General features: G+C 38.0%; 1 protein-coding gene across 22 annotated transcripts in view; it reads right to left on the bottom strand.

Annotated features, from left to right (window-relative positions):
- APC (APC regulator of WNT signaling pathway) overlaps positions 1–23,260 on the bottom strand; it is a 301,009-nt gene that overhangs the window by 20,033 nt on the left and 257,716 nt on the right. For 16 of the 22 annotated variants that reach the window (XM_026498453.4, XM_048221202.2, XM_057307348.1 and 13 more), the window contains 4 exons: positions 17,499–17,603; positions 5,493–5,591; positions 2,606–2,984; positions 777–872 (listed from right to left, as the gene is read on the bottom strand). In XM_026498453.4, coding sequence (XP_026354238.2) covers positions 777–872; positions 2,606–2,984; positions 5,493–5,591; positions 17,499–17,603 — 679 coding nt within the window. The remainder of the gene's footprint in view (positions 1–776; positions 873–2,605; positions 2,985–5,492; positions 5,592–17,498; positions 17,604–23,260) is intronic. The other 6 variants (XM_048221209.2, XM_048221211.2, XM_048221213.2 and 3 more) reach the window with 1 other exon arrangement.

Raw genomic sequence — 23,260 nt, 5'->3', positions numbered from 1 at the left:
TTGGGATGTAATGTAAAATAAACAGCACAAAAAGCAAGGGCACAGCTACACTAAGATGGGAACTCAGTGTATGGTTCTTGCTTGTGGCACAACTACAGAGATCCAGTTCACATGAGATGGCTCAGCATGATGCAATTACAAATACCACATGTGCAAAATGAACCTAGAAATCAAAGAAAAACCGTTACATGACAAGTGGGGTGCACAAGAATGCAGGTTATAAAAGGTTTAGAGCGTGTGATAACACATACATACAAGAGTAACCCTTCCAAAGTTAGTGGCATATTTCTAACTTAAATTAGAGCATAATGCTTTTCTTCATTTACCAGTTTCAAAGATACCGTGCCGCTTATCATCAAAATCTGGTAAAGTACTGGTAACCACGAAGAGAAATGAGAAGCTTAATAATAACTTCTTCCGGTGTCCATCAGAAGTGACTGAGTTCAAGAACAATCACGTAGCTCCGCACTTCAAAATAATTTAAATTACCCTCCCCGTCAACTATCACATAAGGTCTACTGTGGCAACAGGGGCAAGTAGTGGCCCACTTAGTAATTTTTCTAATTGTTGGCTAAGATTCTGAAAAGCCAAATTAGTTTATACAGGGTAGCAGTTTCTATCATCGAGAACGTTTTCTCCTCTGGAAACCCGAGTATAATCATTTGCTACAAGGAGGAAGCAGGTGGTAACAGAAATCAGTGGCCTTATAGCCAATTCAACGATGATGAAAAATCTTCAGTACTCTTCTATGGCATTAAGAAACATTTTTGTCTTACCAAGTTCATTCATTGCATGTCTATGCTCTTCATCAAATGAAAGTTTCATTAGAACACACACAGCAGGACAGATCTGATGTTCAACAGGAGCTGGCACTGAAAAATAAAATTGACGTAAGCCATAATGCTTTGTTTTTTCAAAAGCAACAATGTTTATTATACTTAAAAAAAAAAAGCAGGGCTCACTAATATATCCCTAATGTGTAGCAGTTCAGTAGATCAACAAATATTTGCTGAATAAATAAATACTACCAACATGGAAAAGAAGTACGAGTAAAGGGCTTTTCTTGGTTCCAGAAAAATGTTTACTACTTATCTGCCTTTAACTAACTCTGTTAGAATAAATCCCTTGCAGGTTTATACTATAACTCAAATAATAACTTAAAATTATGTTGAATATGTAAAAGAATAAAAACACCTTGGCATAAAGCTGTTTTTGTTATAATTTCTATTTAAACTCTTGTCACGAGTGTGGGTTAAAAGCACTTATTTGTGTACAAATGTAGTAAAGAAATCTAGCACAAACCTGTGGAGAAAGCTTACCATATAGACAGTAAACAAGAATCTACAGAAGGGGTGTCCAAGAAAATGTGCCTCCACATTTAATACCATGCACACAGTTTCAAAGCTCATTATTGGAAATAAAAATTTAAAAAGTCTATTTTTTCAGAAGTAATATTAATTTACTTTATTTAAGCATTTTGAGAATAGTCATTAAGATCACAAAATACAAGTTATTACATAATGGTGGATACCCACAGAAAAAATCCAGAAAGACAATGTTCTCTCAGTAAAGTATCTTTTTAGTTTTCTTCATCCCTAGGACAAAAAGATATAAAGGACTATTTCTGCTATTTTCTTATTCTTGCAAATCTGTACATTTTAAATAAATTAACCTTTATACCTAAGCTAAAAAAATCTGCTAAAGCTTCATGGAAGGTGTTCTCACCATCACCCCTTCTACTCCTCCCTGAATCAACAGGTTGATACAATTGTCCCCTGTCCTGTGTGTGCGTGCGTGTGTGTATGTTCAGGTAAAAGGAAGGTCTTACCTTATATACTTACTGCTTTTGGTTCTTGCTACAGGAATGAAGTAAGTTATCTCCCCAAGGGTCCCAATTCCTAACTCCCCTGCTCCTGATGGAGAGGGGCTGGTAGCCCAGGGTTTCTCCCCCAGCACAGAGCTGGGTGGCCGATCACCCCCAGCAACTGGGACCCATCGCCTGAAGCAGGAGGGTGCAGTGGGAAGAGCACTGGGCTGGCAGAAGATCTGGCCTCTGTTCCTGGCTCTACCACTTACTAGCTATGAGGCTATAGGCAAGTCTTTTACTGTCTCTGAGCCTCAGTTTCTTCATCTGTAAAATGGAGATGATAATACCTTCCCTTCCTACTTCAGGAGGCTGTTGTGAGGCTCAAATAACACAACAGATATAACACAGTTCTGTATCCACTGAGTAGAGTGTTGTGCAAATGTACAGATGATGGGTTGGTCACTAACAGCTGAAGGAACTAAAAGTCACTTTCTTGAGCTTAATCTATAAAATGGAAGGGATGGAAACATAATTGCTCAAGTTCTTTCTAGAACTACTACGCTATGACTGTAAATCTCTCTGGATCTCCTGTTCTTTTTTGGTTGCATAGTACTGCATGTTAACATTTTCCTTTACTAATTTTCTCTAGAAAAATACAGACTTAAGTTTTAAACTATGTTAGCATTGTAGATGGCTACTATAAATTTCCCATTCCCGCTCATAAAGACAACGTACTAAAAAAGTTTTCATTTAAAAAACTTTTACTTTGCTTTGTAACATGCACTGCAGGGAACATACTTGGATTTTTGTCCTGGTCCATGCCTTGTTCATGGGCTTCCTGCCACTCCCAACAGGTTTCACAGTAAGCTCGTATCTGTTCCAAAAGATGAAGGACTCGGATTTCACGCCTGCCTCTCTTGTCATCAGGCTGTGAGTGAATGATGTTGTGAAGTGCTGCACTGGCCCTGGCCCGAGCCTCTTTACTGCCCCGGGAATTTCCCAACAACACAGAGTCTTTGTCATTGCCATGTAAGAGCTGGATGAGGAGAGGAAGACATCCAGACTGCCGCATGGATATACAGCTGTCTTGGGAGCTAGACATAGCCAGCAAAGTTCGCGACATATCATCCTTATCATGAGTACCAAGCATTGACAACAATGAATACACCATTTCCACCTGTGGGCCAAATGAGTTTAGAAACAAAATTATGACTTTTATACCCAAATGCTAACACCAGTGAAGTGATGAATGGGATATTTATTGTAACTCATTAAAAAGAAAAACAAAACTCAAAACGCCTTTCTAGGATGAAGTAATGAGCATTATTTCAAAATCCATATAATCATCACCAATTTGTTTATATGAGTAACTAGAAGTAGTGATGGCATACAGTGTTGAAAGAGAAAGTAGATTCCCACATACTTAAATTGGTGTTTGTCGGGATCAGCTGGTTATAGTGAATGACAACTGATCTCTCTCTCTCTCTCTCTCTCTCACTCACACACACACACACACACACACACAGAATGAGGAATGTGGTTTACTTAAATATTTTACACAATTTAAAAATTTTACTTCTTTTAATTTACAACTATAATCAATAAATAGAAAACACTTTTCAACAATTATTATTTACTAAGTACTAGTTCTTGACCATCACTAACCCTTACCAGATTATAATATTGTTAAAAGTATTTGATTTCTCCCTTATACATATAAAAATATTTTGTCATAAAAAGAAGAATGCCAAGGTCACATTGGGAGTACAAGGCCAGGATTCTTAACCAATTTTCTTTCTTTAAAACATCCAATAAGCATCAATTACTCTCTGACAATAAATTCTAAGGGTTTACTTGGAAGCCAATTAGAAACTGGAAACAGTACCCAGTTATCCTGGACTATGATTAGCCTCATTTCAAAGCCAGAGCTATTACATAAAAGTAGAGAATATTACATAAGAATGTATCATCCCTATAAATCAGTAGTTCTCGAACAGGGGTGATTTTGACCCTCCCAGAACACTTTGGCAATGTTTTGAAGACATTTTTGGTGGTCGCAACTGTGAGAGGAAGTACTATGGGCATCTACTAGGTAAAGACCAGGGATACTGCTAAACATCCTACAATAAAGAATTATCCAGTCAAGTATGCTGAGGCTGAGAAACTCTAAATATATACACACTACTCTTGGATATTAACGTTTCAGGAAGGTAGTATAGAACTGTGGCTTTCTAATTCTGGCTCCACCACTTATGAATGAACTGTGTGACCTACCACATTATTTGATTTCTCTTAGCCCCAGCCTTCTCAGTTGCAAAATGGAGAAATTTGCCTAACAAGGTTTCCTCTGTGAAGATTAAATGAAATAATACATGTATAGGATAGCTGGCGTTCAAAGACGTAGTACGATCTTAGTATTATCATTCATAAGTCACTTCAAAAGGCAATGATATTCTAGCTGCCAGTTTTCATGCAACAGTACTGGTGAATATTAGATTTTCTTTATAGGAAGAACTACACATTGATGCTGGACAGACTGGGTTCGAAGTCCATTTTAAATATGCAACAGCTGCCTGAACCTTTTTTGCTTCAGTTTTCTCTTTTAAAAAAGAGAGACAAGAATACCTCACAGTGTTTTTGAGAAGATCAGAGAAAATGTGCACAAACTTCTAGCACGGTTATTAGGATAACAGGGGTCCCAATCAGCAGCTATTGTGAGTTATTAAAAGGATTAAGTCTCATATTAACAGTATCGTTGATTATTCTAAATTCACTTCTTAAATCACATTAGTTATTTCAGTAATGCTTTTCATAAGAGCCATTATATTGTTAAAGTAAAGAAAAAGTAGCTAGAGTATGTTGTGAAACAGTTAATAGAATTATTTAGATTTAACTGAAAATATACTGTTCAGTAATATTAGAATTTCCTCTTTGTCAATGTAATATTAAAGACTCTGGCTTTAAAACAAAAATAAAATAATGATTTTCTTTTTAAACGCATCATTCTCAAGTCCTAAAATATTTGCTAATATCTGAGAGACTAAGAAAAATCGCTTATCAGCATGGGGTAACATTCCATTTCAGTAATTTTTCCATCCACTAAAATAAATTTATTAAATACTCATTATGTGTAGGCTCTGTGTTAGATGCCACAAAAGATTTAAAAAGAAAAAAAAAAAAGGTCCCTATTCCTCAAGAGAATTTCATGCAAACTGCAGTGACTCAAAGGAGGCAGACAGACCGCATGGGGAGTTCAGAGGGCACTGGGAATCGGAAAATGTTCTGTAAAGAAGGAAAGCCCAAGCAGAATGCTGAGGGCTGACTCGGATTCTGACGGCCATTTTGCGGTGGGGTCGAGAGGGGAGGTGTGTGCCACCGCAGGCACGACGTGGAGGCAGAAAGTCCCAGGGACGGCTTGGGAAGCAGCAAGTACGCCACTGTGGCTGGAGCTTAGGATACTTGCAGAGAAGTAGAATGAAAGGCTGAGAAAGAATAAAAAACTAGCTAAATTGGCACTTTTTACCATCCTCATTTTTCCTTTGTGCTCTTTTGTATAAAGATGTTTAAGAAGAGACTGTGGTGATGGAACCAGAATTCTCCTCTAGTTGAACTGAAAAGATGAGTGAAGAATGTTTTAGCAAAGTACTCGTAGTCTTAGTGACCAGAGTTTGAAATCTTCTGTTACCTTGGTTCCCAGATGACTTGTCAACCTTCGAGGAGCAGAGTGTGTGCTACTAGAACTCAAAACACTGGCTGTTTCATGATCCATTCGTGTAGTTGAACCCTAGAAATTAAGCAAAATTATGGATAGTGTAATTTAGATTATAGATAAATACAGCTAACTTCATGTTCAGGTGCACCAAGTGAACGGTCTTTAGGGTAAACAGCTAAATACAGCATTAGAGTGTGGACATTTTAACTGCTCAAAATGAGTATTTTTACCTGTGAACTTAAGTCGATTTTAAAGAAAAACTGAAGAAAAGATTTGTTGCAAAAGACAGTTAAATACAGTGTGGAAATAACCAAACACTGAAGAAATTCTAAGAGTGGTATTTTTTCACAGATCAAAAGACATGAAACCACATTCAGTTAAAGATAAATTTATTGATAGAAAGCTTTATTAATTGATGAAATGCTCTATATTACCACAAAACTAACTTGGAATTCGGTAGAGTCCATGTTCTCTAGGAACTCACAGTATAGAGAGGACTGCTTAAAACTTCATTAGAGAAAGACATGAAAAAATAAATAATTGCACTATGATATGATAAGCACCAGAGTAGAAAAATGTATAAAATACTGTGGGAAAAAATAACAAAATATTGAAGGAAAACAGGAAGAAACAACTACTTGCTATCAGGAACTATTAAAGGCTGCATAAAACAAGTAACATTTAAGGTGGGCCTTGAGTTCTGGGGTAGGAGACAAATGCGACAGTCTGTATAAAGGTGTAATAATGGCGAGCGCGGAGTGTTTGTTTAATGTGGACAGAACACAAGGTGTATGGTGGGAGATAAAGGCTGGGTTAAGTTATTAAGTGTCTCATGAGTCATTTGAAAGATGCTGCTTTCAAGCTGTGGATGTTGTAGAGCCACCAAACTTTCGGCAGGAGGATGGCACAACCAGAATTCTATCTTTACTTATTTATTGTTTAAATTTTATTTTGTAATTTCTACACCCAATGTGGGGCTTGAATTCACGACCCTGACTGAGACCAAGAGTTGCATGCCCTTCTGACTGAGCCAGTCAGGCACCCCCAGAATTGCATCTTTTATTATAAGAGTATATAAGACAGGATGGAAAGATCACAGGTGGGAATGCAGGGAAGAGGGTACTTTCAACAGCTGAACAGTCATGAGGCTACAAAGTAAGCAAGTAGGAATAGGGAGTTGGGGATACCCTATATTTAGAGGACAGAATCAACTGGTTTGCTCACTGAATAGACGTGAGCAGAGACACTGGGAACGAAGGACAACCTGGAGGCACTGAGTGTGCATAAATGGGCAGATAGTACAGGAAGTGTGAACACGTGAAATCCAGGAAGAGACAATGGGCTTCCATGTGGGACCTGAGATCACCATTCACTATACTGACATACAGTAAATATGCTCAACGGGCATCTCAAAACACACGATGCAATTCTGATGCAACTCTGGACAGGAGTAGGGGCTACAGATAAGTACGTGGGGGACCTATCAAAATACTGGTTATGGCTAAAGCCATTTAATAATAATTAAGAATAATGATTATAAGAATAATATCCAATTAGAAAGCAATATTGGCAGGTATGCTGTTGCAATGCTTAATCTTTCAAAAGGAAAAGCTAGAATATAAACTGAGGGCAGAAACTTTATTCTGTTGACTGCTGTATCCTCAGGACCCAGGGTAGTTTTAAGTTCATACTAGGTATCCACAAAATATTTGTTATGAATGAAAGAGCTAGGAGTAAAATCTGTAAGAATATCTGGGCAGAGGACGACTTTGCTGGTTCTCTCACATATAGATGCTCTGGCTAATTGGAGAAGGGGGTGTGGCAAAGGAGTGTTTTTCCCATAATGGGAAAAACAGGTTTGAAGATTGTGAGTTGTTTATCTCCACTCCGGAGGATACAGTGAGTTGGAATAAGTCAATATCTGGTTGTAATAAGGAGGGTGGATTTGAGGAACCAAGATTCAGGGTAGAGAATAGTCAGGGTTTATTTTTTTTTTAAAGTAAATTCAGGCAAGGGGCCTTTCTTGGTCTACAGGAGAAGGTGAATGACTCCTTATCCTGAAGCAAGAGTACTGTCTTTGAGGATATCTGATCGTTTGTGATAGTCAGGCTGTAAGGCAACCCCAGTGATCCTTGTCTCCTGGCAGTCGTGCCCTTATGTAATGTAATTCCCTCATTTTGAGTATGGGCTAGATTTAGGGACTGGATTCCAGTGAATAGAATGCTGCAGAGGTGATGAGAAGTCACTTTCAAGATAAGGTTACAAAGACCGTGGCTTCCACCGTGTGTACCCTTTCTTGTTCTCTCTGAGGGAAGCCAGCTACTACGTTGTGAACTGCTCTGTGGCCAGATCCAGGTGGCAAGGAACTGGTTTCTCTGGCCAACAGTCGGTGAGGATATGAGGCCTGCCAATAGCCATGTGGGTGAGCTTAGAAGCAGATCTTCCCCTAGTCAAGCCTTAAAATGTCTGTGGTCCCAGCCAACGCCATGACTGTAGCCTCAGGAGAGACCCTGAATCAGAGGCCCTCAACTAGGCTGCAGCAGGATTCCTGACCTACAGAAACAATAATGTTTGCTGTTTTAAGCTGCTACATTTGTTAAGCAGCAACAGATAGCGAACACACTCTTTGAAACAAAAGAGAAACAAGGGGCTAAATTATAAAACAAGGGAAAACCTATTTCTAAAATAAAACATGTTCCTGACATTCATTTCAGTGTAGACATCAAATTATCTTTAAGCTTCAATCCTACTATTTTCCTGTACTGAAAGAAATCAGCTCCTTGATTTTGGGGCACTTCCTCTTCTCCCAATCTATTTAGATAGAAATTCAGATGCATTTATTATAAGGAGATATCAAGAAAATGTTCCTATACCCATACGACCTAGAAGCCTAGAATTTGGGCCCTGAGAATCTTTCCTGGGTCCTTTTATTACGACTAGACCTGTGCCAACATCTTTCAGAGAGACTTAGAGAAATGATATCCCACAAGAAATGGTAACTTCCTAAGAAGTGTTTTCTACTCAACTCATGAGTAAATTCTGAAGAAACTTGAGTGTGATTAACTCTCTCATAAACTCAAGAGCTGTTGAAGCAGTCATGTTGCACATCTCTGGAATTGGCTTTGCTCACTGTTCAAAGGTACAAGTATTCTCTACATCATTCTCAACTCTCAGCCCTAAAGAGTGTGAGACTCCCCCCCCCCCCGCCCCGTTTTCTTTCCTATCCAACCTTTCTTGGGGAATCCAGATTCCATGCTGCATGAATCCTCAACTTTTCACTTACTGCTTGTGTTACTCCTGGCCTTACCTGAAACCTGGCTCTTAAAGGAAATCCCTTCTGGCTGCAGCTTTTTCTCCTATGAGCCATGTACTTCACAGAGTCAGGAGGCAGTGTAAGTCTATGTTTTCCTCACTCTTTGAACCATTTTGAAACCCTGTAACAGGCCCAAATCTCTTTGGGTTATAATCACCTTTTCCCCCTTTCCCAGTGCTGTCATAATCTCTGACCTCCCAATCACTGTACCCAATCATTACTTTGGCACAAGGTCGCTGACCTCCTTCCACTTCAACTACTGCATCGTTCTGGGTAACTTCAACATCCATGCACCTACCCCATTCAAAACCTTGACCCCTCAGTTCTCTGATAACATCTTCAATGACATTTTTTTCCTCTACTCCATTTTAGCCACTGACCTCAATGATTATATCCTGGACGATTTCCATACCCCAAAATGCACCATCTCTAAATAACACATTTTGTTATCCTGTTGCAGCTCTGACAGCCTACGGTAGCAATCTCCTTTAACCCTCCCTAAGAAAGCTTCTTTGAAACGACTGGAATAGCAAGTAACTGGATCTCTCTACATATTCCAGCTTGAATTTCTTGCAGTGTATCGCTTCCAATAATTCTCTTGCTAATTTTCAACAGCTTTACTCTAGGCTTACTCCATCCCACTTGCCTGCAAACACGGTAGTTACAGATGGTCCAACTGTCCACTTTTCTACACCCTGATACGGACTGCTGAGCAGTATCTGAGAAATTTGAGCATGTGAGAAAATAACACAACTCTCCAGGATGCTGTGCATTTAACATTTATGGTCACCAATACATTTGGGCCCTTAGTACTATACCTACAATCTTTGTTTCCCTAGTCAGCTCTCCTTTCTCTCCTTATAGTGGCTATTTTATATATGCCTCCTTTTGTACAAAACTGACTCTCCTTCCTTTACCACAAATAATTTTACCTTCTAATTTATGGAGAAATAGAAGCCATCAGACAAAACTCCCTCACCTTTTTGTTACCAAACCAACAAAATAACCTGCCACCATATCCATCTCCACTTTCTGCTGCTACATCAGGGACACCTCTTCTACCTCTGGCCCATCCCTTCATGTGTGCTCTGGATCCTTTCCCTCTACTGATTCCTTCCCACTGCCATTCAAGCATGCTCAGCTCTTCTTTTTTTTTTCTTTTTTAAGATTTTATTTATTTATTTGACAGAGAGACAGCCAGCGAGAGAGGGAACACAAGCAGGGGGAGCGGGAGAGGAAGAAGCAGGCTCCAAGAGGAGAAGCCTGATGTGGGGCTCGATCCCAGAACGCCGGGATCACGCCCTGAGCCGAAGGCAGACACTTAACGACTGAGCCACCCAGGTGCCCCTCAGCTCTTCTATCTTAAAAAAATAAAACAATCAGCAAATTTTCTCTCAAATCTGTATTCTGCATCAGTTAAAGGCCTGTTCACTTTTTGAGCTAGCTAGAATTACTCTCTTCCACTTTTTTTTTTAAGACTTTAAGTCCTCTCTACATCCAACATGGGGCTCAAACTCACAACCCTAAGACCAAGAGTCGCATGCTCTACTGACTAGGTCCATCAGGCACCCAGTTCTCTCCTACTTTTTAATCTTCCATTTAAGCCTCAACTCACTTCAAAATAATACGATAGTGAAAAAAGCCAATGAAATTGCTCTTGCTAAGATCAACACTGAATTTTTTTTGGTAAAACCCAATGCAGATTTTTTAGTCCTTATGGTGAATAATGTTTACTGTTTCCTCTTTTTTGGAACAATATGATTCCCTTGCTTTAGCATGTTAGCCCAGGTCTTCATCTTCTCACTCTATGATCACGGGGGATGTAAAAATCTTCCATATCTTAAGTTATCACCACATTCTTCACCCTTCCCTTCAATTCCAAACTCAAATATCTAACAGCCTACCTGACATTTCTACTTCAATGTCTCATATTTAACACCTTCAAACTTAACCTGAATTTTAACATTTTTGAAACTAGATTATTTTCCTCCACAAATCTCTCCTCATCTAGAGCTATCAGTGAATTGTATCACCAGCCTCCTAGCTGCCTATGACAAAAACCTGGAAGTCATTCTTGACTTCTTTCCCCTTCCCCCTCTCACTGTTATACCCAACACCAAACCTTACGGATTCTATTTCCTAAACATTCTCAGGTACTCAGATATCCACCTACTAACTGACTCTCTCCAATCTATCAATAGTTCCCTAATCCTCAGGCCACCATCATCTTTCACCTAATTTACCCAATCATTTTTGAGGTGTCATAATAAATTAATTTATAACTTTTTCCAGGACCGACATCATCTTAACGCTAGTTAAGTGCTTCTAATGTGTGTTCCTGTAATACAATGTACTGGCGCTCTCATAATACTTAACACACTTTGTGGAAACTGCTCACCTGTCTTACTTCTAGATTGTAAGTTTCTTAAGGAAAAGATAGCACATACCTAGCTCACACCCATACCCTGGGGTTGAGAACAGTCTTTGCATAAGGCAGACGCTTAGTAAACAGATGCTGAACATTGATGAATGAATTTTGTATTATCTTTCAGGTGAAAGGAGTGGGGGAAAAGGTGAAGTGAAAAATGGGCTGGGGAATACAGAGGTGGGGACAAGATGAATGGCTGGAGGGGACCCTTCCAAGTAACTATAATTTCTTTTAATCAGTACATATTAGAATCAAGCATCTCTTTTTTTCTGCTTTTCCCTTATTCATTCTTTTTTTTTTTTAAGATTTTTTTTTTTTTAATTTATTCGACAGGATAGAGACAGCCAGCGAGAGAGGGAACAGAAGCAGGGGGAGTGGGAGAGGAAGAAGCAGGCTCATAGCGGAGGAGCCCGATGTGGGGCTCGATCTCATAACGCCAGGATCACGCCCTGAGCCGAAGGCAGACGCTTAACTGCTGTGCCACCCAGGCGCCCCTCCCTTATTCATTCTTAAATAACCACTGCCAATAGAGACAGGCACTCCGAAGTTCACTGAGGGGGCCTAGAAGGGCTATGCCTGGTGGCTGCACTCAGTAGAGCTGGGATATAGTAAATTTCAAGTATTTCTCCTGGATGGGAACCCCTCTTCTCTCTTCTCGCTTACTCACTTTAAAAAGTGACTCCAGGGTTTCTATTTCACAGGCAGCAGGAGTCTCTAAGCCAATGTCGAACCTAGCCTGAGGGTGGAAGAGGCAATATACTTTTAGTTCTTTTTTTTAAAGTGAGCTCTACATCCAATGTGGGACTTGAACTTGCAACCCTGAGATCAAGAGTTGCATGCTCTACCAGCTGAGCCAGCCAGGCACCCCCCCGCCCCGATAGTTATATATTTTTAAAACGTGTTCTTATCTTTTGGAAATACAGAGTGAAGTATTTATGGAGGAAATGATGACGATGTTGGATCTTCTTCAAAAATAAAATGGTAGGGCAAATGGAGTAGGGTACATGTGGATTACTATATTATTTTATCTGCCTCTGTATATATTTAAAATTTTCCATAGTAAAAAGTTTTAAAATGCTTATTAGCAGCAAAGTGTTCTCTTATCATTTCATTTCTTTCCCGCTCTTGGCTGAACTTTATCACTACTTACTGGCTATCACTAGAGATCTGGTTCTAAACTTCAAATAGAAAAGCTGAGAACCAATTCATAAATGAATTACACACGTAGTTATATACTAAGCAAGCAGGGATCTGACCTGTATAATTTACTTCCAGCTTTCTCCTTCCATGTAATTTCCAGGGGAGATTAATCACAGATGAAGAAACACTATTTCTAGAAGGGAGGCCGGATATTCTTTCCAACCAACATGTATTTACTGTTATCTACTATTTACCAGGGCCTGTGAGGATATGAAAATGGATAAAACTAGATAAAATCTTTGCCCTTCTGGAGCTTACAGTCTAGTGGGGGAAATCAAAATTAATCAAATAATCACACAAATAAATGTAAAACTGCATGGGGCGCCTGGGTGGCGCAGTCGTTAAGCATCTGCCTTCGGCTCAGGCCGTTATCCCGGCGTTCTGGGATCGAGCCCCACGTCAGGCTCCTCTGCTATGAGCCTGCTTCTTCCTCTCCCACTCCCCCTGCTTGTGTTCCCTCTCTCGCTGGCTGCCTGTCTCTGTCAAATAAATAAATAAAACCTTTTAAAAAAAAGTAAAACTGCAAATGTGGTAGTCTTCAAAGGAGAGGAATGTTCTAGGACAGCCTATAACAATGGAACTGGAACTGTTCAAGCCTCTTGAGAAAGTCATGCTTAAGTGCAAAAACATGTGAACTGATGTTAATGGAGTGAAATGGGACGAGAAGAGCACTGTGAAGAAGGGGTACAGATTGTGCACAGCTGCGGAAAGGGAGCCCAATAAATAGAAGGTACTGAAAAGCCAGTGTGGTGAAGTAGTGAGAGCAAAGCGTGACGTAAAGCTGACGAGTTAGGCAGGAGCCAGGTTCTATAGGTCATAATAAAGGGTTATCTTATTCTAAGAACCAAGGGAAGCCATTAAAGGATTTTAAAGACGGTGATTTACTTTTTGCAAAGATCACTCTGGCAGGCGGATGGGGGCAGGAAACCAGGTGATAGAGGGTGTACAATGAACTTGCACGCCGTGTAAGTGCACCAGGATGGGAGCTTTGCTGGATGGTTACAGGAATCTTGGCTACCTGAATCACAGTCCCACAGGTATGTTCACTTGGCTACATCAGGATTCGGAGCAGCTGTAGTATTGTTTTAAACAGTGACCAAAAGTAACCAAATAAATGGCATTAGTAGTATTAATGCCACTCAAACACCAATTTGGTGGCAAGGTCTATGGCTAATATTGCCAAACGAATGTACTAGTCATGTTCACCGCTGACCCTGCAGAGCTATCAAATTCACCATCTGCAGAATGAATGAATGCTTGCCTCTGATTCACTGTTTTTAACAGATCTCATGCTCATTACAAAAAATTCAAACAATACATAAAAATGTAAATATGAAGGTAAAACAACATAAATCCCAGAACTTGGAGATACCCTTGGTAACAATGTGAACAATATTCCTCCAGACATTTCTCTATGCATGTACACATGTATACATATGAAAGAATACTTGCTTTTTTAAAGAAAAAATGTTATAATTATTTTTTGCAGTTAATAGCATTTATTAATATTCAGCAAGCATTTAAACACTTACTGTGCTAGTTGTCTGGGGTACAATGGTGAGGAATGCCATATAGCTCAGAGCCTACTTTTTTTAAGTAGGCTCTATACCCAGTGTGGAGTCCAACACGGGGCTTGAACTCATGATCCTAAGATCAAGATGTGAGCTGAGATCAAGAGTTGGACACTTAACCAACTGAGCCACCCAGGTGTCCCCAGCTTAAAGGATTTTAAAAGGAAGACAGACAATTAAACCTACAATAAATTGTGCTAAATTCTATGAGAACAGAAAAAGAGAGTACCTGAGAGCACTTTATCAGTTCTAGGGAGGTGGGAACAAGGAGAATGTCCTGGAAGAAGTGCCATTTAAACTGAGGGGGAAGGATGGGTAGAACACATACAAGTGAACTGAAAGAGAGGAGAGTTCCAAGCAGTAAGCGTCATGGGGAAAGCCTGGACATACTCAAGGACCTGAAGAAGCTGAAGTTGAGGGAGTATGGAGAAATGGGGGCAAATCGTCAGAGATACTGCCGAAAGAGCAGGCAACAAAGAATCTAGATTGTATTCTATGGGCAGTAGGGTAGACACTGAAATAAGTGATAATGAATGGTGTTTTGGAAGGATCGCTCTGATTATATTATGAAAAATATACTAGAAAAGGGAAGGCTGAAATAAAAGTTAGATCTCTATATAAGCAGAAACACAATTTATCATTTCTAACATGTGTATGTATGTACCATGTAGGTTCTGTGAGGCCTGGGACTATCTGTCCTCTTCAATTCTCTATCTCCAGAGTACAATACACCATCTAGCACATAATATTTATTAACTTAAAAAATAATTATTAGCTATTAATAAAAATAAGCTATTATGTTTAACGAGTATCTCCTATACACCAAGAACTGTGTTAAGTGCATATCACATTTTTTTTTAACTTTTTTTTTTTTAAGATTTTTTTTATTTATTTATTCGACAGAGGTAGAGACAGCCAGCAAGAGAGAGGGAACACAAGCAGGGGGAGTGGGAGAGGAAGAAGCAGGCTCCCAGCAGAGGAGCCTGATGTGGGGCTCGATCCCATAATGCCGGGATCACGCCCTGAGCCGAAGGCAGACGCTTAACCGCTGTGCCACCCAGGCGCCCCAAGTGCATATCACATTTATTTCTCACAACCATACCATCTTATTTTGCTAAAGAACAAACACTAAAGCCCAGAGTTTATACTTGGCCAAGATTAGTCTCTTAGCTAGTTAGCAGGGGAGCAGGATTAATCATGGGTCTGCTGACTCCAGAGCTACTTAACCACTTATCCCACTCAAATGACTAATAATTTAATCAATTACTGATTAATATACATTCAAGTTATTTCCAATTTTTGCTATTATAATAATATGATGAATCTCTTCAAACATTTCTGAACACTCGTCACCTATTACCTCATAGCATTAAATCTTAGATATTACAATGACAAGGCACAGGGCAGGTACAGCTATACATTTAGATACTTATCATAAAATTGCTCTTCAGAAAGGTTGTTCCATTTCATACAACTAAAAGCAGAATATAAGAATGCCTGTCAACCTACCAGTACCAACACTGAGTGTTATTGATCTCTGCTTACCCAGTGGCATCAAAAAAAAAAAAAAAAAAAAATTCTCATTTTGGCTGTGGTTTATATTTACAAATCATTACTAACAAAATTATCACCTTCCCATATGTTTAAAAGCCATTTTATTTTTTCTTTTAGTTCCTGTTCATGTCATGTCATTTGTTTGTTTTAATGATCTTTAGTTAATTTATACTCTTCATGTATTTGGAAATGCAGGTTTTTCCTTATTATAAATATTTATAAATAATGAGATCTTAATTTTTGTTTGTCTTATAATCTTGCCATGATTTTTAGGGTGTACTTAAATTTTACACTTTTATGTGAAGCTACTGATTTTTTCTTTTAAGTTTTCCCATTCACCTCATTATAAAATTATAAAAATCCTACCCACATTTTTCTAATCTTTTTATATTTTTAATAGCTTTCATTGTGACATTAACTCTAATCTCAGAATTAATTCTGATGTAAAAAAATGTGACAAGGATTCAATTATATTTTAAATGGATAGCCAGCTTACTGGGTAGGTGAGACTTTAAAATACATAATAACTGGAATATGACCCAAAGCATTTATAGTTGGTCTAATCCTAAGTAAATGGTGTTTTCTGTCAAGAGCATGAAACTTTTCTTTCTTTTCTACATATATATATATAGGAAAACATAAACGTCCCAAATAATTCCCTAAAGGTAGAAAATAATTCAAATATGCTAAATATAATTTCTTTTGCTCAATTTACCATCTTCAACTGAAGAGTTTTCCCCAGTTTAATGCTAACTAGTAATCCTAAAATGAAATATCTTTTTTTAACTTAGTAAAATAAATTTAAATACTTAAATATGAGACATTTTTTAAAATCTTTTTTTAAAAAAGATTTTATTTATTTATTTGACAGAGAGAGAGAGTGAGCGAGTGCACAAGTAGGCAGAGTGGCGGCAGAGGGGGAGGCAGGCTCCCCGCTGGGCATGAGTCGGATGCGGGACTCGATCCCAGGGCCCTGGGATCATGACCTGAGCCCAAGGCAGATGCTTAACAGACTGAGCTATCTAGGTGCCCCTTAAATATGAGACATTTTAAGCTTTAAATTTTAATCCACGCTCTTTAAAAAAAATATTATCAAAAATAACCTACAGATACTACAGGAATATTTTATATCAACAGTGGGGAAATTATCTTTAAAAACAGTGAAATTCTATTTTAAAAAATCACTCATTTACAACATAAAAATATCCATTGAAAAAAATGTGGAGAAGACCAAACAACCCGAACAAAATTCTGTCATATTATGATGCATTCTGATAAAACTCTAATAGGAAATTAATGGCAGAAAAACAAGATAACAGTGCTACATTAAAAAAAAAATCAAGTTGATTTCCACAATTTTGCTAAAAATGATGTGATAATGGTTAAACATGACTGGGCTATGTCTCTTTTTAGGAGGATTTGTATCATTTTTTTTCAATTATAAAACTTGGATTTCTAGATTTATGCAACCTTGAACCACAACAGAAAACAAGAATTATAACAAAGTCCTTATCACTTTTAAAAACAAAAACGTCTTTGCGAAGAATGCCTTAGAGAAAGAGCAAATCTGTTCAATGTAAGCAATAAGAACTAGGTCAAATTATATATAACAGAAATGAAGTTTAGTATTTATTTTTCAAAAAAACCCTCTACTCATGCTAATCATTTTAGGCTAAAACAGAAATACATAATTAAAGCTATAAAATATACTAAGAAATTTTGAAAGCATTATTGTTAGATGTAATAAAGAAAAATGACAGCATTTTGGCAATGAATTCTTCTGGAGATACTATTCAGGACTAAGGAAATCAGTGAGATTTACAGATTATTCTGAGGACTATCTTACTCCATATTCCTTTAAAAAATATTTAAATAGCTAATTAAAAAGAAAACCAATAAAATAATTTATTTACCTGACCACCACCAGAAGTTGCCATGTTGATTTCTGCCACTCCTTGACCTTCACTCTGCCGCTCAGCTTCATGTGAGCCGGCTTCATGCTTGCTCTGAGATGACCTCTGTTAATATGGAGTTAACATCATTACATACAAAAACGGTGAATGCTTTCTTAGCCCACAGCTTTTTTTTCTTTCCTGCATTAAAGCTTTGAATGCATCAATTATACCGGTTTACAAAACCATGGAACTGCACTTTATACTTCATAACCTCCAGCATGGTTGGCAGTTAACTATTTCAGTAAGAGGAAAGTGACGTGTGTCCCTTGAGCATTAGAGCCGCACAAGACAAAGGACTTTCTGAGACTCACAGAAACACCATCCTCCACCAGCTGTGCTCACATCACTATCAGGGATATAACCCAACTAGAACAAATAATTGTCTCTTCCACAAGGTCACATGGTTCTGGCATTTAATGGAGCTGCAAATGTAACAAACTATTACCTAAGCTTACAAATACATTCTGTATATTTATACATAGAATATATATACATCTTCTGCTAATGAAAGTCATGAAATCAATAACCTCTTAGATTTTGATATGAATAATACCAAAAACCTTTTCTAATGTAACCACCATCTGTTATATGAAATGAAAATGACAGATTATATCCAGTAAAAGCAGTCGTTTCAGGATAGATTATATCCAGTATAAAGCAATCACTCTGTAAAAATATCACTGCAGAATCAAAGAAGTAAAATAATTTTTCCATTATCTTTTATAGAAGCACAAATGTGCTTGCTTGCTCTAGGAAAATGATACTCAAAAATAAAAATTACACTTTAAAAAACTTGACATATTTAATAGTGGATAATTATATTACAAAATGGCTTCCACTGGAACTTCCCTTAAACATCAAGCTTTCCTCGACCATTTAAAATCTGACTTAAAAGTTAATTTACATGCAGTATTTCCATCAATAAACTAGTTAAGTTATATATAGGCAAAAATGAGGTAGTAGCTCCAATAATTCAGAAATAGAAGAAAAAATAGTATCATCTGAAAATCACACTATAAAATTCAACAAATGCAATAAAAGTAGAGACATTATAAAGTCAATCAAGAGACAAAATGAATAAAAAACCCACTAAAAACACAAAAATTTGACACTAACATAATTAAAGATGTCAAGGTAAAAGTGCTGACCGAGCATCTGCTATGTTAGTTACCTGCACGAGGTGCCGCACAATACAGTGCTGGCGAAACAAGACACTGTTCTACAAAGTCCTCAAGCTTACAGCTCATCAGGGATACTATCAAATAATGAGAGAACTAACAATAAAGTTAACACTTTGACAAGCACACTGAAAAAAAGAGTACAAGGTGCTGTGAGAATAAATAAGAAGAAAGATATCACATGGCCTAACAGTTTGGGAAAGAGCCATCTCAGGAAGTGCTGTTTGAACTGAGATCTAAAGAATAGGAGTTCTGGGAAAAGGGACAGAATTAGGGGAAGGTTTCAGGCAAAGAGATCATATGCAAAGGACCTGGGGCAGAAGGGGGGGCAGTTTGTTCTAGTACATCAGAAAAGTCATGGTGCAGAGAGTAGAAAAAAGATGGTAAAAAAAAAACAACTTACTGATTTTGTTGAATTTTAGTGTGATTCTCATGTATCGCTTCTGCCCTCACATAACCAATACTAGACCATTAATGGGAAAAGTTAATGTAAATTGATTTTTTAAGGTCAAATTTTAATTTTAAATGGTCTAAGTAGGTAGGAAACATAGAGGAGACCAGTTTGGAAGGTAACGTATTAATTTAAGTGTGAGATGATGGTAACTGACACCAGGCAAGCAGTGACAGGGATAAAAGCAGCAGGAACAGAGAGGTAAATCTGAAGGACTTGATATTACTGGATATGGACTAGAAGAAGAGATCTGGTGTCAAGAATTATTCTTGTATTTCTTAGCTCACACAAATGAATAATGATGGTGTCACTTGCAGAGAAGGTAATACTAAGGGAGTGAGGGGTTGGTTTGTTTGTTTGTTTGTTTGTTTGTTTTTTTGGAGGAGGTGGCATGGTAAGAAGGACTTAGGAGGAAAGGTCATTAATTATGTTTTGAATATGTTGGCTTTAAGGTGTCTTCGAGACATCTAAGTGGAGATGCAGAGAAGGCACATAGGTTTAGGAGTCTGGAACTCAGGGCTAGAAAAATGAATTTGAGAGCCAATACTGTGTAACAGGTAAGTGAAGCTATAAGCATAAATGAGATGGTCTAAGGGAAAGATAATACAGATAAAGGAAATAAAGACTTAAGGAATGCATACAATTAATGTCCAGAAAAAAGAACTTGGGCCTATAAAAGCCAAAGAGGTGGGGAAAAAGCCAAGAAAATGTTGCCATAAATACCAAGAGAAGAATATTTCAAGCAATAGGAAGTGTTCAATAATGCAGAAAATGTCAAGATGAAGACTGAAAATATCAATTTAATTAATAATATAGAAGTCACTGATGGAAGTAGAGACTAGCTAGACTGATGTGTCTTAAGAGTGAATGGTGGGGAGGAAATACAGACTTGGGAGCCTAGAAACACCTGTGCAGTGGAGAAATGGGAAAAGACAATGAAGGAAGTAAGGGGACAGATGAAGGAAGGTAGCTGCAGGGAGAGGAAGAATTGAGGAAGGTTATCTTATATTTTAAAGATAAGAGTAGAGTATGTTTAAATGTCAATGCAAAGGTGCCACAGAAGATAAATATGTGAGAGAAAAGAGATAAGAGTAAGAAGTTCCAGAAAAGGCAGGAGTTGAAAATCCAAAGCGCAGGCAAGAAGGCAGAACACCTCCTGACGGGAAGGACTGGCGGTTCTGATGACAGGTACTATTTGCTCTATGGAGGACGTGGAATTATGGAGGGAGATTAGTAAAGTCATTTCCAAGAGAAGGAGAATGGGGGGGGGGGGGTCCACAGAAACACAGTAGTCCTGAAGGGTTACCAGACCCATCTGATCATGGGCTGATGAATATGATAAAGTCTAATGTTTACTATGCCCTGATCACTTGGTATCTATGGATTTATTTAATCCTCATACCAACTCTTGAGGTAGGGATTAATATTATCACCACTTTACAGATAAAGAAACTGAGGCACAGAGAAGATAAGCATCTGGCTTTAGGTCACCTTCCTAGTAAATGACAGAGTCAGAGCTGGGATCACAAGCCTGACTCCAGGGCCCAAACTAATATTTAACACTTACTCTATTTTCTTTCCTCTTCTTTCGTTTTGTTACTTACTTCCCTTTATTCTTTGACTGATAGGCTACAGGCCTGCCTGCACTCTTGACCACTGTCCAAAGAGACTGCTAACATTGAGGGCAAAGAAACCGCTGCCCATTTCCTATGAAGGAATAATCCTAACTAGCATCCTCATTTCCAGAGTTGCTGGACAACTTCCCCAAAGTTTTCTACCCTAGGGCTGAAAAAAATTAAAAAAAAAAAAAAAATTGTTGAGATATTTGCATACCACAACATTCACCCACTTTAAGTGTATAATTTTTTATAAGCATACCAAGCATCACCATAACCCAGCTTTAGAACATTTTTATCATTCTAATAGGATCCCTTGTGCTCATTTATAGTTAATCCTCATTCCCACCCACAGCCCTGGCTTAACTACTTTCTGTCTTTATAAATTTAACTTTTCTAGACATTTCTTATAAATGAAATATGTGGATTTACATGTCTGGTTTCTTTTACTTAGCATCTTTTTGAGCTTGATCCATGTTGCAGTATGTGTCACCAATTTGTTCCTTTTCACTGCAGAACAGTATTCTGTTGTAAAGATATACCACCCCGTGCTTAATCATTCACCAGCTGATACACATTTGCATTGTTTCTACTTTGGGGGCTACTGTGAATAATACTGCTATGAACATTCAGGTTAAAGTCTTTGTGTGAACATATGTTTTCATTTCTCTTGGATAAGTACCTTGAAGTGGAATTGCTGGATCACATGACTCTATGTTTGATATTTTAAGTAACTGCCAAAATGTTTTCCGAGTAGCTATACATTTACATTCTCAAGAGCAATGTATGATGGCTTCTATTTATCCACATCCTTGCCAATGCTTATTATCTGTTTTTATGATTATAGCCATCCTAATGGGTATAAAGTGGTATCTCACTGTGGTTTTGATTTGCATTTCCTGAATGACTAACGATGGTGAGCATATTTTCATGTGCTTACCAGCCATTCCTGTACGTTTTCTGGTGAAATATCTATTCAAATCTTTTGCCCATTTTTAAATTGAGCTATCTCCATACTAATAGTTATAAAAGTACTTTGCATAGGATTTTTTTTTTTTGCATAGGATTTTAATAAATATTTCTCACCGGCTATCTATTTTTTTTAACGATTTATTTTCTTATTTATTTGAGAGAGAGAACAAGACAGAGAATCTTCAAGCAGACTCTCTGCAGAGAATGGAGCCCGACGTGGGGCTCGATCTTAGGACCTGAGCCAAAATGAAGTCAGATGCTCAACCGACTGAGCCACCTGGCTCTCTCACTGGCTTTTTTCTAGAGATTTTACAACCACACTACAATTCTCCTCACAGCTCCCATCTTTTTGATCTCCCCAAATGTATTTGCTTGTCGATAAATAATCCACCTTTTCTTTTTTTTTTTTTTTTAAAGCTTTTATTTACTTATTTGACAGAGATAGAGACAGCCAGCGAGAGAGGGAACACAAGCAGGGGGAGTGGGAGAGGAAGAAGCAGGCTCCCAGCAGAGCAGGGAACCTGATATGGGGGCTCGATCCCAGAATGCCGGGATCACGCCCTGAGCCGAAGGCAGACGCTTAATGACTAAGCCACCCAGGCGCCCCTAATCCACCTTTTCTGAAAACATATACAAGAAAGTGGTAGAACTGGTTGCTTTTTGTAATTTTTGATATTTGAATCATGCGCAATAATTACATCACTTGAATTATGTACTGCATCTAGACCCCAAACCAGAGTTGTCAACAGGTAGGACAAAGACAGGGCTATATGCAATACACTTCATGGTGGAGAAATTATTTGACAGATCTCTTTTCTTTTCTACACTGTATATGAACTAAATTATGAGTGTCCAAGCCGTGGTTTTCTCCATTTTCCAGATTCTCCCACTTATCTATATTAGCCAAACAACAATGATGGAATAAAGAAACTTTAAAAAGCAAATAAAAAAAAAAAGGTTTGGTTCTTTCTTAAATGTGACATGGCACCTTCCTTTAATCCACAGTCACTGAACTAGTAGACTAAATGTAACCACTGTAGGCTATGGCTGATACAATCATTTTCATAACAAAAGAAAGCAAGAAGAGACTGGATCACAACAGTGGACAGTTGGCCCCAGATTCAATGGTATGAATAAAAGTTTTGAACAAATTCAAAACACATGAACAAGTCTCCAACCTGCAAAATACTTATAACCATGCTGGAAAATAAGGGTGGCAATTAACAACTGACAATTTCTTAGGGCTTTCCAGAGGCCAGAAAGTTGGTAAACTTTCGAAATACCAGTAGGGAATATGTTATAGTGGGAAAATGATAACAAAAAGCTAGGTAGTAATATTAATAGCAAACAACATGAAATTCAAGGTGAAGAGTATTATATGCAATACACAGAGCTATTTCATACAAATAAAAGAGTCAATCAACCAGAAAAAAATAAATGCAAATATTCATGCCAAAATATAAAAGAATCTGTTAGATACAGACAAAAAATAATAATCAGTAT

The sequence above is a fragment of the Ursus arctos genome, unplaced genomic scaffold (assembly GCF_023065955.2).
Source record: "Ursus arctos isolate Adak ecotype North America unplaced genomic scaffold, UrsArc2.0 scaffold_5, whole genome shotgun sequence".
Taxonomy (NCBI): domain Eukaryota; kingdom Metazoa; phylum Chordata; class Mammalia; order Carnivora; family Ursidae; genus Ursus; species Ursus arctos.
Note: the sequence above shows the minus strand (reverse complement) of the source record. Positions and strands in the feature narration are given on the sequence as shown.